The sequence below is a fragment of the Oncorhynchus nerka genome, linkage group LG7 (genome assembly GCF_034236695.1).
Source record: "Oncorhynchus nerka isolate Pitt River linkage group LG7, Oner_Uvic_2.0, whole genome shotgun sequence".
Lineage (NCBI taxonomy): Eukaryota > Metazoa > Chordata > Actinopteri > Salmoniformes > Salmonidae > Oncorhynchus > Oncorhynchus nerka.
Window position 1 is genome coordinate 53,404,130 of NC_088402.1, and position 12,926 is coordinate 53,417,055.

A 12,926-nucleotide genomic window follows, 5' to 3' on the forward strand; every position below is an offset into this window, starting at 1 on the left:
TTAAATATGCAAGAGTCTCTCAGGGATATGGACAAGCACTTTTTAAAGCCTCGCTAAATTAGTGTTTCACTTGACACTGGTACAAAGTATCAAGGGACAGTCCTAGCGACCTCTATCATCGACATTGGGACTAGGTGCTTGAATTTCAAAATGAAATACAGACTAGCTATTTCTGTATTCAAAGTAGCCTAAGGTTAGACATTGCCCTACATTAGAAGTTTTTAAGAGGCTCTTCTGTCACCTGTAAGTCATTGACTGGCTGAATATTCTTAAAAATAAAGACAATTTCCTCACACCAAGAAAACAATTAGGCCTATATTAAGCCAATAGTTATCGTCCTCTTTTCCTTGAATGCACCACCTGTCCCCCTTCGTGACGCATGGTTGTCAAAGAAAGGTTTGAAAAAATTATATTTCATGTTGATGTGTTGGCTGTAGGATGACGAAACAAACATTTAAAACAACATAGCCAGAGCCATAATAGAGCCCCACCGTGGAAGTATCATAATACCCATAAGCCCTAGCAGTCAAACAGGGAAATGGTTCCAGTCATTTTTCCGCCATGACTTTTTCCCACTGGGGATTTTAGAAACTCTTAAAATAAGGTGGCTCTCCCTGGCCATGGAGAGGCTTTTATTCTCTATTTTGGTTAGGCCAGGGTGTGACTAGGGTGGGCATTCAATGTTCCTTTGTCAATGTTTTTGTATTTCTTTGTTTTTGGCCGGGTATGGTTCTCAATCAGGGACAGCTGTCTATCGTTGTCTCCGATTGAGAACCATACTTCGGTAGCTCTTGCCCACGTGGGTTTTGTGGGTAGTTGTTTTCTGTTGAGTGTTTGTATCTGCACCAGACAGAACTGTTTCGGTTTCGTTCGTTCACTTTGTTGTTTTTTGGATTTTCAGTGTTCTATTCCTATTAAACAATATGAACACGTACCACGCTGCACCTTGGTCCTCACCTTCTTCCACCAACGGCCGTTACATAAGGGCTGCGTTTCGTGTAGGCTTACCCTGGCGTGACGTTTTGATAACCATGTAAATCTCTCTCGAACAAGGTGACTTTTATCAATATATATTTGGCTTTATTTCCTCTCAGATTCAAAACTGCTAATCAGCACCAAAGTAGACATCATGCAAATCTACAAATCTCTGCAAGCTGCACGTCATCTCCAGCTGACACCTTTGCTTACTGATATTGTGTCAGTTTAAAACTTGCACAAGACAGTTCACAGAATAGTCAGTTTAAAGAAATGTAGCCAATTTATTCATTACTACATCTATCTAACATTAGATAGTTAATCCTGAGATTGTTACCTTTGCCTCGATTCGGCAGTCTCGTCCAGATCATCATGGCATTTGTAGTTCTTTATGATAACCAAATGATCAGCTAATTAGCATTTAATTTTGGGGGAGTAAATACAGGCGAATATCTCTATAAAAGTCACTTCCTAGAGAGATTTACACAGTTATCAAAACGTCACGCCAGGATGATCTAAAATCCCCTATAGGAAAAATGAATGGTGGAAAAACGATTGGAACCATTTCCTGTTTGACCGTTAGGTTTTATGGGTATTATGACTCCTACTGTGGTACTCTATAATCTAAAACAACTAAGTGTAGGTCCTACCACGGGACATAGCCCACGTGTTGAGCGTTACTTCGCCAGTCAAATCAGGACCATGGACAGCGCCTATCCAGGTTTCAATTGTAAATTAAAGTCCAGTATGGTATGTTCAAGCCATTCTCCGGTGCCGTAGATGGCGCCATTTAGCAAGAATCATAGTTTGAAGATTTACCAAGAAGGAAATAGCTTTGTTGTGTGAGTAAAGATGGCGATGCCCCTTGGCTTGGGACAATATTGTCGCTTGGCAGGACGAGTTATGGGCGCATTGTCCCGCAGACAAACACGTGGGACACTTCTTCCAGCGATAAGATGGTATATTACCCAAACGGCAGGCAATAGTGAGTAGAAATTTGAACTGCGTGTGGACACTGAGTGAGGCGCCCTTTGCCTTAGTTTCAGCTCATAGCAAACTAGAGGTCAGAGCAGGGGAGATTGCATAATAAGAATTCTGACCGCGCTCGTGACCAGCTGCTTGTGTTGTAATTCTTAACGTTGTAAGTTTCCATGCGTAAATTAACTTTCGTTTTGAAATCTGACATTTCACCAAGTTTACAAGCTTTGAAAAGTTTGGTTACGTCATGTTGGACGGACTAGTAAACTGCATTTCGACTTTCTTACTTTAGTAGCTTAAATCGATTTGCTGGTAAATCAAAACGTTTTAACATGGCTTATGTCATGTATGTCTCCACTTTCACCATGCATATGTATTTGCCCCTCTAGAGAACGTTCTGCAGTTGCCAATATCTATGAATCATTTTTTGCTCTCTATTCTGTTTCTCTCTATAGACGTGCAGTTTAAGCTGGACGACAGGACAGCCCACAGCAGTCTGGACCTCTTTAAGAAGGACACAGGTGTCATCTATCGCATCCTGGGCCTAGACCCCAGCCATGTCCAACAGAACCCTGAGCGCTTCCGTGATTGGGCCGTGGTGTTCGGAGACGGGCGAATCACAGGCGGCCGCCACTACTGGGAGGTGACAGTGAAGAAGTCGTCAGAGTTCCGTTTAGGCGTGGCCGAGGCGGCGATGTCACGGGACGACTGCGTAGGCACCAACCGCTCCTCCTGGGTGTTCGGCTACGTCCAGCGCAAGTGGTTCGCCATGACAACCAACCAGAGGGTGCCGGTGCCTCTGGTGGGTAAGCCTGATCGCGTGGGCATCCTGTTAGACTATGAGGCCGGCCTTATAGGCCTGGTGGATATCCCAAAGGCCAAGGTGATCCACAGCATGAGGGTCACATTCAGGGGGCCTCTCTGCCCAGCGTTTGGCTTGTGGGATGGAGAGCTGCTTACACACTCAGGTCTGGAGGAGCCTGAAGGCTTGAAGTGAAGCAGAAGGATCTCTGGACTCTGGTGACAATATGGCAGGCAGGTGGATGGCTTTGATGGCAAGGCGAGAGGGGGCCAGGAGCGGCGATGTGCATTCATTTTTGTAAACTGAACACTTACAGCAGGCAGCACTTGAACATGTCTTTCAAATCTCCCAATGAAGAGCAATATTCTCCATCCGAATGTAAAGCTTGAAGTTTATTTTCAATGGGGGAAGCAAGGAGTTGATCCAATCTGTAATTTCACTGCCATACAGACCCGGCACAATAAATTGTGTTTTTGTTACCTCTCGTGTTCTCTTTTTTAATTTTTTTTTAATGTGAAATAAAATGGCAACAATATGTAGCCATCCTGTGTGTAACAAGAGATCATTAAGTGCCGGGAATGTTGCTGTTATTACTATTGCTTAATGTCTTGACATCCTCCACTACCTTGACAAACTTGGAATTAAACCAAAAACATGCATTTTTTTTTAACCTTTTGATATAATCCAATTGTGTGCTGAGATTGTATGCTGAAATAATAAATCAAAAAAGTGACACATTTTCACTCGTTTATTTACAGCAGCGAGCTGACATTGACAGTTTAATGACCCGAGGAAGCAGTCTGTAGAACAGCATCACTTAATCCCAGTAAGAAACCCCTGGGTGTGCGAGTCTTTGGTTTTTATAACATATCAAAAACAACAGTCATCTGACTCAGTAGATTCATGCACATATTTAAAAAGGAAATGCTGATGGGACACTGTCATACATGAATATTCATCAGTCTCAGTCACTCAAAAGATCCCATTTAGACATGCCATTTCTATAGTTACGTAACAGTTGTGTTTCTCTTATGTTGGGCCAATTAGTATTCGCACCAAAGAGGAGAAAAGACCAGAAGCAAAATGATTGTCAAATACCTCATCCTCACGATCCATGGGTCATAGTTCACTCATATCTTCTGACCTGCTTATGAAACATCCTACTGAGGTAGATTAATATATACTTTCCTACTTAATAATTTCTAGATTTGTACAGTATATTTATAACCTGCCAATATGTAACGTAACAATGCTGTGTGCGTTATGCAGTTATAATGTATGTATAGTGGCATAAAATCCACTAACTAAATAATGTTGTAGCTTCATACATAATTTAACCATCACAAACCATTGTATAAATAAATACATTTCAAACACTGGTCACATACCAGGCAGCATATACACATAAAATGTGCATCACACTGGCATTTTTAAGTGACGAGTAAGGACAACGTGTGTGTACTTACAAATTTAAAAAACTGCCAAGTTCACCTGAATGAGCAACTGATCACTTGTTGGTGCCCATGTCAACATGAAACAGTATTACATTGATGCTGTCCACTCCTGAAGACTCCTGAAGCTTATGTGCAGCAACGTGGACAAAGAAAGTGTGCTTGGGGCCAGCACAATCTCTCACAGCGGAGTGCGATATGCTGCGGCGAACCCCAACCTTTAGACACAGTGACGTGTGACCCTATCAAATATACTACGCTTACACCTCTTCGCTAAATGGCACGAAATGGCCGCATTTCATATGGTCAGACACACGTCCGGTCCGTCTGGTTTAAACCACCACCTTCAATGTGTCTTAACTTTCTCTGGTCTTCGGTTTCTGACTGGGACTCACTACTGCATGGGTACAGCCGCTGGTACTCCGTCAGGACCGACACCACCCCGTCCCGACCAAACTGCCTGGCGTCATCCAGGGGTGTGTTTCCCCACCTGATGACACAGAGAAAGATCATGAGCGGTCAGGAAAAAGCTTTGAAACGGGCGTACAGCTACAGAGGCAAATGTGGTGCGAGGCAAAGGGAAACAAGTGACACAATGAGACTCAGTTGAAGACATCACTCTAGCTCTGAACTTATTCTGGTGTAGCAGAGTGATTTTAATGATCTGGGCACTCTATTATCCATGCCAAAAATGGCCTTTATTATGGAACATTTCTCAGAGACGTGTGAGTTATTAAAAGTGTCAGGCAGAGGCAATGGTGTCCCTACCTGTCCTTTATATGGGGGTTCACTTGACACGTCCCTGTTAGGAAGATCACCGCTTCCACATTACCTGAATAAAACGGGAAGGAAGAATTCAACTTCAAAATACGGCAATGCGTTTTGTGCAAACCAACAGTGATGCATTCACATCTCTGTGGTCCACACAGCGAAGCCATCCACTCCAATTCAACCATATCAGCCACACTTGAATTCCAAATGTGAACGATAAGGTTGAAGCACATGTTATGTGGGAGTACAGTATTATCATGACAAATTACAGGGTCACCTTCAGCTGACGCCACGTGGAGGGCTGTACGAGAATCGTAGTCTTTCTCTTCCATGTCCACAGCCGAGAGAGCAAACCTTGGGGGGAGGACAGGAGCGAGAGAAGGAAGAAAAGAAGAGTATAGCCAAAGGTTAATTGGAATGACAGATGGCCGAGACGAAGAGATAAGGGATTCGAGACAAATGACTTTCTGAAAAGCTCTACAGTGATGATATTGAAGTTAACCGAAATTGATTTGATACGAGGGGTCGTCTGTTCCATGCAAAACATGCATTTAAATGTATTATGGAAATCATTTCACAAGTTTCTTCTTGTCTGTCTGGCGCCCAGCCCTTGGTTATGGCAAACTATAATTTCTTATAAAATATAATTTCTTATAAATCATTAGGACCGACTATGATGGATTGAATTTATATAACTAGTCTCCCAGGGTTCCGTCTTTACCTCCTCAGGGCAGAGACATCTCCACTGTAAGCTGCAAACATCAGATTCACCACTGACCTGTTCTGAAGGGGGCAGAAGAAAACATCTCAATGATGGGCGATCAACATAGAAGAAGGCTATTGAAGCATAGAGGTGTTTCAAGTGTTGTAAAGGAGACAACAGAAAACATGAATTTTCCAGAGAGTTTAAAAGGTTAAAATAAGAAAAAATTAAAATAAGTATTTAGTGTGTACTCTATCCCTTACTTACCCTATCATCAAGTGATTGTCTGCGAGGGTCCAGCTTCCTTGCAAAGTGTCTCAGGTTGTCATAGTTATGGAAGTTGAAGAGAGAAACCAGCTCCTGATCAATCAGCAGATAGAAGGGGTCAATACAGACAGGAAAATGACCGATTACTCTACTATTCAACATTCTATTCTACTTGAATCTTCCATTTCCACAATGTCTCATGCAGTTACAAAGTATACTTTCTAAATGTAATTTTAAAAAATTTTTTAAACAAGGCCATCACCGAGAATAAATATTGACTGCTGGGTTTGACAAAAAGGTAAGTCATAGGTTATTGGAATTCTTCTCGTCTGTGTACCTGACAGAAGTGAATGCCTCGGACACTATTTCCGACACGGTCTAACGGAGGAGACCAACACATTATTCCCATAACATTAGGGACCACCAGCAGTACTGCACCAGAAACACCAGACTTAGCAGGTAAACCCACCTGGGAAAACGAACAGGCAAAATGAAGGTTAGCAGTACACTTATAACCAGCCGGGTGTATGTCAAATAGTCTCAAATAGATTCCTGTCTTCAAAAAAAAAGCTATACAATTCAGTTGGGAACATAGAGACATTGTAAACAATACAACATCCCCAGTCCTTACATCAACCCACACCCACGGCACCCATCCCTCCTATCCCACCCAACCCACACCCACGGCACCCATCCCTCCTATCCCACCCAACCCCACCAAGGCATCACACCAAGACGGTACAAAACAAATAAACAATAACAGAAACAAAAAAACAATAGCAATACATTCTGACAATAGCAATAACGTGTCTCCTCTCATTTAACTACTCATCTGACAACATAGGATAGGTGAAAGAAATATGGCACATCTGAGATAAAGGGGAATGTTCTAATTGACCACATACTGTATAGTAGGATAAGGCCACCTCGGGTCATTGACCTCTGACCTCTGTTTCTCAATAACTCACATGGAAAGCGAACTGGCCAGAGAAGTCGTACATTCCACAGGAATGCATGAGGCTCAGGGTGTTCCGAACGGCCTCCGCACTCAGCACCTGCTCGCCTGTGATTGGACAGATGCCCCCGTTGGCCAGTGTGGCAGCCATGACACTGCCTGACTCACACGTCACCTCGATGGAGCACAGCTGAGAGGAAAACAGAGAATAGTTAAGACCTCTGGTTTGCTGTAGAGGGTAGTACTTTAGTCGAATACTACAGAGTGTTTCCACCAGGGACAGAAAGTCGGAGATGGATTCAATCTGTAGCGCTGTAGATCTGCGCTGTAGATCTGCGCTGTAGATCTGCGCTGTAGCGCTGCGCTGTAGATCTGCGCTGTAGATCTGCGCTGTAGATCTGCGCTGTAGTGCTGCGCTGTAGTGCTGCGCTGTAGATCTGCGCTGTAGATCTGCGCTGTAGTGCTGCGCTGTAGATCTGCGCTGTAGATCTGCGCTGTAGATCTGCGCTGTAGATCTGCGCTGTAGCGCTGCGCTGTAGATCTGCGCTGTAGATCTGCGCTGTAGTGCTGCGCTGTAGATCTGCGCTGTAGATCTGCGCTGTAGTGCTGCGCTGTAGTGCTGCGCTGTAGATCTGCGCTGTAGATCTGCGCTGTAGATCTGCGCTGTAGATCTGCGCTGTAGCGCGATTGAAATTTAAAGGCAATGTTCCCGCGTTCGCAGAGACTGCATTCATGGTAAACACTGCATATGTAGGTTCAATCGAAAATCACCTTCCAATTTTCCATCGCACTACAGCGCAGACCTTCAGTGCTACGGTTTCAATCTAGGCCTAGGAAAAAGCTAAAGACCTTCTTGGATTCAACAGCAAACTTCTTAAAAAATGAGTCTCACCTGGAAGTAGAAGTCGAGGGCTGCAATCATATCTGCATTCTTAGGAAAGCACTGTCAGGCAAAATGAGAGAGAGGCCACAGTTTTAGATCACAATCAACAGGTAACTTAGATCACAATCAACATGTGTTTACGGACATATTCAATCCATCCTTACCCCAGTCTGCTGTCCCTACATGCTTCAAGAGGGCCACCATTGTTCCTGTTCCCAAGAAAGCTAAAGTAACTGAGCTAAACGACTACCATGCCACTCACTTCTGTCATCATGAAGTGCTTTGAGAGACTAGTCAAGGACCATATCACCTCCAGCCTACCTGACACCCTAGACCCACTCCAATTTGCTTACCGCCCCAATAATGTTTACATACCCTACATTACTCATCTCATATGTATATACTGTACTCGATACCATCTACTGCATCTTGCCTATGCCGTTCTGTACCATCACTCATTCATATATCTTTATGTACATATTCTTTATCCCCTTACACTGTGTATAAGACAGTAGTTTTGGAATTGTTAGTTAGATTACTTGTTGGTTATTACTGCATTGTCGGAACTAGAAGCACAAGCATTTCGCTACACTCGCATTAACATCTGCTAACCATGTGTATGTGACAAATAAATAAATAAATACATATTTTTTGTTGATAACTCATAGTCTAAGAGTTTAGGAATTGGTATAACTATTGGTAAGACTCCGTGAAGCTCAAACACCCAGACTCACTTTTTTCTCCTTCAGGTAGTAACCAATAGCAAAATTCCTATCTCCGGTCTCTTTCTCTGACTGGAAACTGTGAAGGCAAATACATATTGCAAGCAGTTTATCGCACCACAAAGTGAAGTTACTGCATGGGCTGCAACATTGGATAATTGCATTTGCATATTATAACATTCAATTCGACACTCACGTAGCGTTGCTGAAGCCCACATACTCTGTGCCGGCCATCTTCTTTAAGTATTCCATTACCTACGATAAAAGATGTGTCAGTTGTGAGATGAAAGAATACACCGAGTGTACAAAACGTTAAGAACAACTGCTCCTCCCGTGACATAGACTGACCAGGTGAATCTAGGTGAAAGCTATGATCCCTTATTGATGTCACTTGTTAAATCCACTTCAAATCAGTGTAGATTAAGGGGAGTGGTCAGGTTAAAGGAGGATTTTTAAACCTGGAAACAATTGAGACATTGATTGTGTATGTGTGCCATTCAGAGGGTGAAGGAAAAATAAGTGCCTTTTTAACGGGGTATGGGGTATGGTAGTAGGTGCCAGGCGCAAAAGTTTGTGTCAAAAGAACTGCAACACTGCTGGGTTTTTCATGCTCAACAGTTTACTGTTTTTATCAAGAATGGTCCACCACCCAAAGGACATCCAGCCAACTTGACACAACTGTGGGAAGCATTGGAGTCAACATGGGCCAGCGTCCCTGTGGAACACTTTCAACACCTTGTAGAGTCCATGCCCCGACAAATCGAGGCTGTTCAGATGGCAAAAGGGGGTGCAACTCAATATTAGGAAGGTGTTCTTAATGTTTTGTACACTCAGTGTATAACATGTACATTGTTACTAATAAGACGTGTCAGAAGTCTGAAATCTTAAAGGATACTCACATAATCAAACCGCTCTGCCTTGTTTGAGTTAGGCTGTAAAAAAAAAAAAAATACAATTTCAGTACAGTATTTCTGTATTGACACTATGCAGAGAGCTTTTCGGCCCCTAGGTGGCAGTGTTTGTGTATTCTGGCACAGCGTGCTGTTGGTGTCAGACAGATTCTGGGTGGGTGTGTGGGGTACATTTAGTCATTTAGTGTCTGTCTGTCCGCCTGTCTGTCCACGTGTGGTAATGTGATGAGTATGACCTGGGCTTGCAGCTGCGGGGCAGGTTATTGCCCTGCTTGGGTTTCAGGGTCCAGTGAAAGATCGCCGCCAAGTCGTTAAGTCACCAAAAAGGGCAGAGACTGGTACTTCCCCTTACTGTTCTGAGCCACCCTGTCCTGAAAGGTCAGAGACGATCTGAAACATTACGGTGACTAGTTGAGTTGTCCTCAAGGAATAGGTTTCTTCTGACGTGGTGCAACCCATGGCTTGTTGATCAGTAATGTTCTGATGGAGTGTTCGTGGAGTAGTGGCACGTTTTTCCCACTCGTAACTTCTGAGAGTTCTGCTCTCTCTGAAAGATCAACTGAAATTTGCACAACCTTTATAAATATCAAATTGAATAAACTCAAATTAAAACTTGCTAGAGGTGCTGCACTGACTTGGACGAGTACAAGTAGTACAGTATGTGCAATAGACTTATTAGCCAATTAAATGACGTTCGGGCCATCTCCATCTGTTCTTGCTTCATGTACTTAAAGGCCCAGTGCAGTCAAAAAGTCGATTTTTCTGTTTTTATATATATTTCCACACTATGAGGTTGGAATAATGCTGTGAAATTGTGTACATTTAAAAAAAGACTGCTTAAAATTTCTGCCTGTTTTGGTATGTAGTTTTGGCCTGCCTGACTGGTGACGTCACCAGGTGGTAAATGAGCTAATAGACCAATAAGAGAGTGAGTTCCAAACCTCTCTGTCAATAACAGCTAGTTTTCCCCACCCCACTCAGACCACTCCCAGACAATCTTAGCAAAATTCTTGCATGAGAAATTGACTCTTCGTTAAGCCCAGCCCCAGAATTTCTTGATTAGCAAGGGGTGGTCTGTGTTTAATTTAATTGTTTATTACAAACACAGTTTGAGATCATTGTGAGGGGATTTCACCATTGGTTGAATGGGGATGTGTTATCCGAGGTTGCAACAGTAACCAAGGGAGGTGTGGCTTAGGGAAGGGTCAATTGCCCTTCGCTAAGAAGCTTTTTTTTCTCTTTTTGACCATTTTAATTGAAAACAATCACAGTAAGGTACTTATTTGTTACCCAGAAATATGATATGATATTGAGATAAAAACATCTGCATTGGACCTTTAAAGGACCCTAATGTAGACATTTTAATTTCACTTTGTCATTATGGGGTATTGTGTGTAGATGGGTGAAAAAATAAATAATATTTAATCCACTTTGAATTCAGGCTGTAACACAACAAAATGTGGAATAAATCAAGGGATATGAATATTTTCTGAAGGCACTGTAATTGTTACCCAGAAATGACATGATATTGAGATAAAACCGTCTCTGTATCAGACCATTAAAGAACCCTGTGATTGTCAAAGACGTAAACACACAAACACACCTACTCTTCCCAGCTGTCTCATTGGCCTGACTCACCCCCCCCCCCCCCCGACCGTAACCCCCTTCCCCACTACTGTACGTGACCCGCATAGCCAAGAGGCATATCTCTCCAGTCAGCTGGTAAGGACAGGCAGCCAGGCAGGGGGAAAAACACAGTAGAATAGAGGTCCATCTCTACATAAGGCAGAGGCCAGCCCTCTTTCCCCACTGCTTTAGCTGTTAGAATGAGGGCAATGCTGACTGATAAGGAGTCAGCTGGTGATAGCTTATTGACCTCTGTCCACACAATATAGGGCAATTGGTCAATGATTGACGGCAAAGTCTGACCGTGACACTTGGCTGTACTAGTTATGACAGTTTTCCTGATTTCTTGTATATCTGATGTTGGAGTGGATTTGGTGTATAGCAGTTTGCATTCATACAGTATATGCAATGCAATGCTTAATCTGTCTGAATGTAATGTACTACTGATTCTGTTTCAGTTATCGAGCAAAGATTAGAGCTCTAATTCCAAAATCTCATGAAAATCTTATAAGAGATTATACAACGGGTGGGTCTAATCCTGAATGCTGATTGGTTAAAACCGCATTACAGCCGGTGTCTAATCCACAAGTTACCACCGGCTAACTCTATGATGTTAAAATGCCTATTTACGCTGTTCAATATGACTGCGCAATCCACTGTCTCATCAGCCCAGCCAGCCAATTTATAAACTTGATCTCCATTATAAAAAGCATCAAGACATTATCTCACATTTCTTTTAGAGTAAAACGCCTAACACCAGTGCCAATATATCCTCCAAACACCGGCTTCGAGGGCATTATCACTTAATTATAACATCAGTGCACCCAGGAATCCCCTTACCTTGAGCAGAGAACTGATGACAATAGCCCCGGCGTTCACCATAGGGTTGTGTGGTTTATCTGTCCAGAGAGAGAGAGGACAATGTTGTCACTGTCGTGCACTCCACCACCACCCTATAACCTAAAGATATGTCCAGTAAAATAACTTCCACTAAGAAAGTTAACACATGCATGTGTGTGCCAGAGATGAACATATGTAATGGCACCTAGCCAGCTGAGAGGGAACCTGCAGATAAGATGCATTGACTTGCTAATGATCAGATGGCCTGTTCTTGCTCTATTGACTGTACCTACAGCTTGTTGCAATCATTGGTCAAGCTGATGGATATTTTCCCCTGTAGTTGCAGAGAGGTTGGCTCTCTTGTCTTACCACAACTGTTTACTGAAATGTGTAAGTGTTTGCTTCCACGGTGTGACATTGGAATGAACTATTTACTACCCTACAACCGAGTTAGGTTAGATCAGGCAATAGTCAACGTTATCATTTGAGGGTTCAACGTAAGGACGTTTTCCCCCCAGTACTTAGATGCATTCAAGTGTGGAGCATCTACATAGAAGTGGATACAGAGACATGGGTCTTTCTATGAACTAGGGTACCGCTGAGGATTTCCTACACTGGACAACTTGTTACAGTTGTTGATAAGTCATTGATAATAATTCGCCATTTTTGTCTTGTCATTACATTGAGATATAAGGTGGATCATAGCTTTAAAAAAAAATTGTAACCTTTATTTAAATAGGCATGTCAGTTAAGAACAACTTATTTACAATGAAGGCCTAGAAACAGTGGGTTATGACAGTGTAAGTTGTCATTATATCACATGTAAAGCATTAATCAGTTCAATTTTACATGGAACTTGAACCATGTAAGAATCCTGGTTCTAGCTGTCACAGTTGTTAAATATAGATCTCAGAAATGCAGCGTAACTACATATTATGGATTGAAAACAGTTTTCATGGGCACACATGTCCAAAATAAGAATTGTGTTGCGAAATCGAATCCTTCTAACCGAAAGTCACCTTACACTGATAATTAAAACCTA

The 12,926-nt window shown here is 42.6% G+C and overlaps 1 protein-coding gene and 1 pseudogene across 1 annotated transcript; one reads left to right on the forward strand and one right to left on the reverse strand.

Moving 5' to 3' along the window:
- The first annotated feature begins 1,801 nt into the window (after positions 1–1,801).
- Positions 1,802–3,493, forward strand: LOC115131935 (SPRY domain-containing protein 4-like). The gene is made up of 2 exons (XM_029664042.2): positions 1,802–1,960; positions 2,409–3,493. The coding sequence occupies exons 1-2, from the start codon at positions 1,828–1,830 to the stop codon at positions 2,948–2,950; spliced, it is 675 nt and encodes a 224-aa protein (XP_029519902.1). The 5' UTR covers positions 1,802–1,827; the 3' UTR covers positions 2,951–3,493.
- The window catches only part of LOC115131929 (glutaminase kidney isoform, mitochondrial-like), a 30,752-nt pseudogene continuing 21,314 nt past the window's right edge, over positions 3,489–12,926 (reverse strand).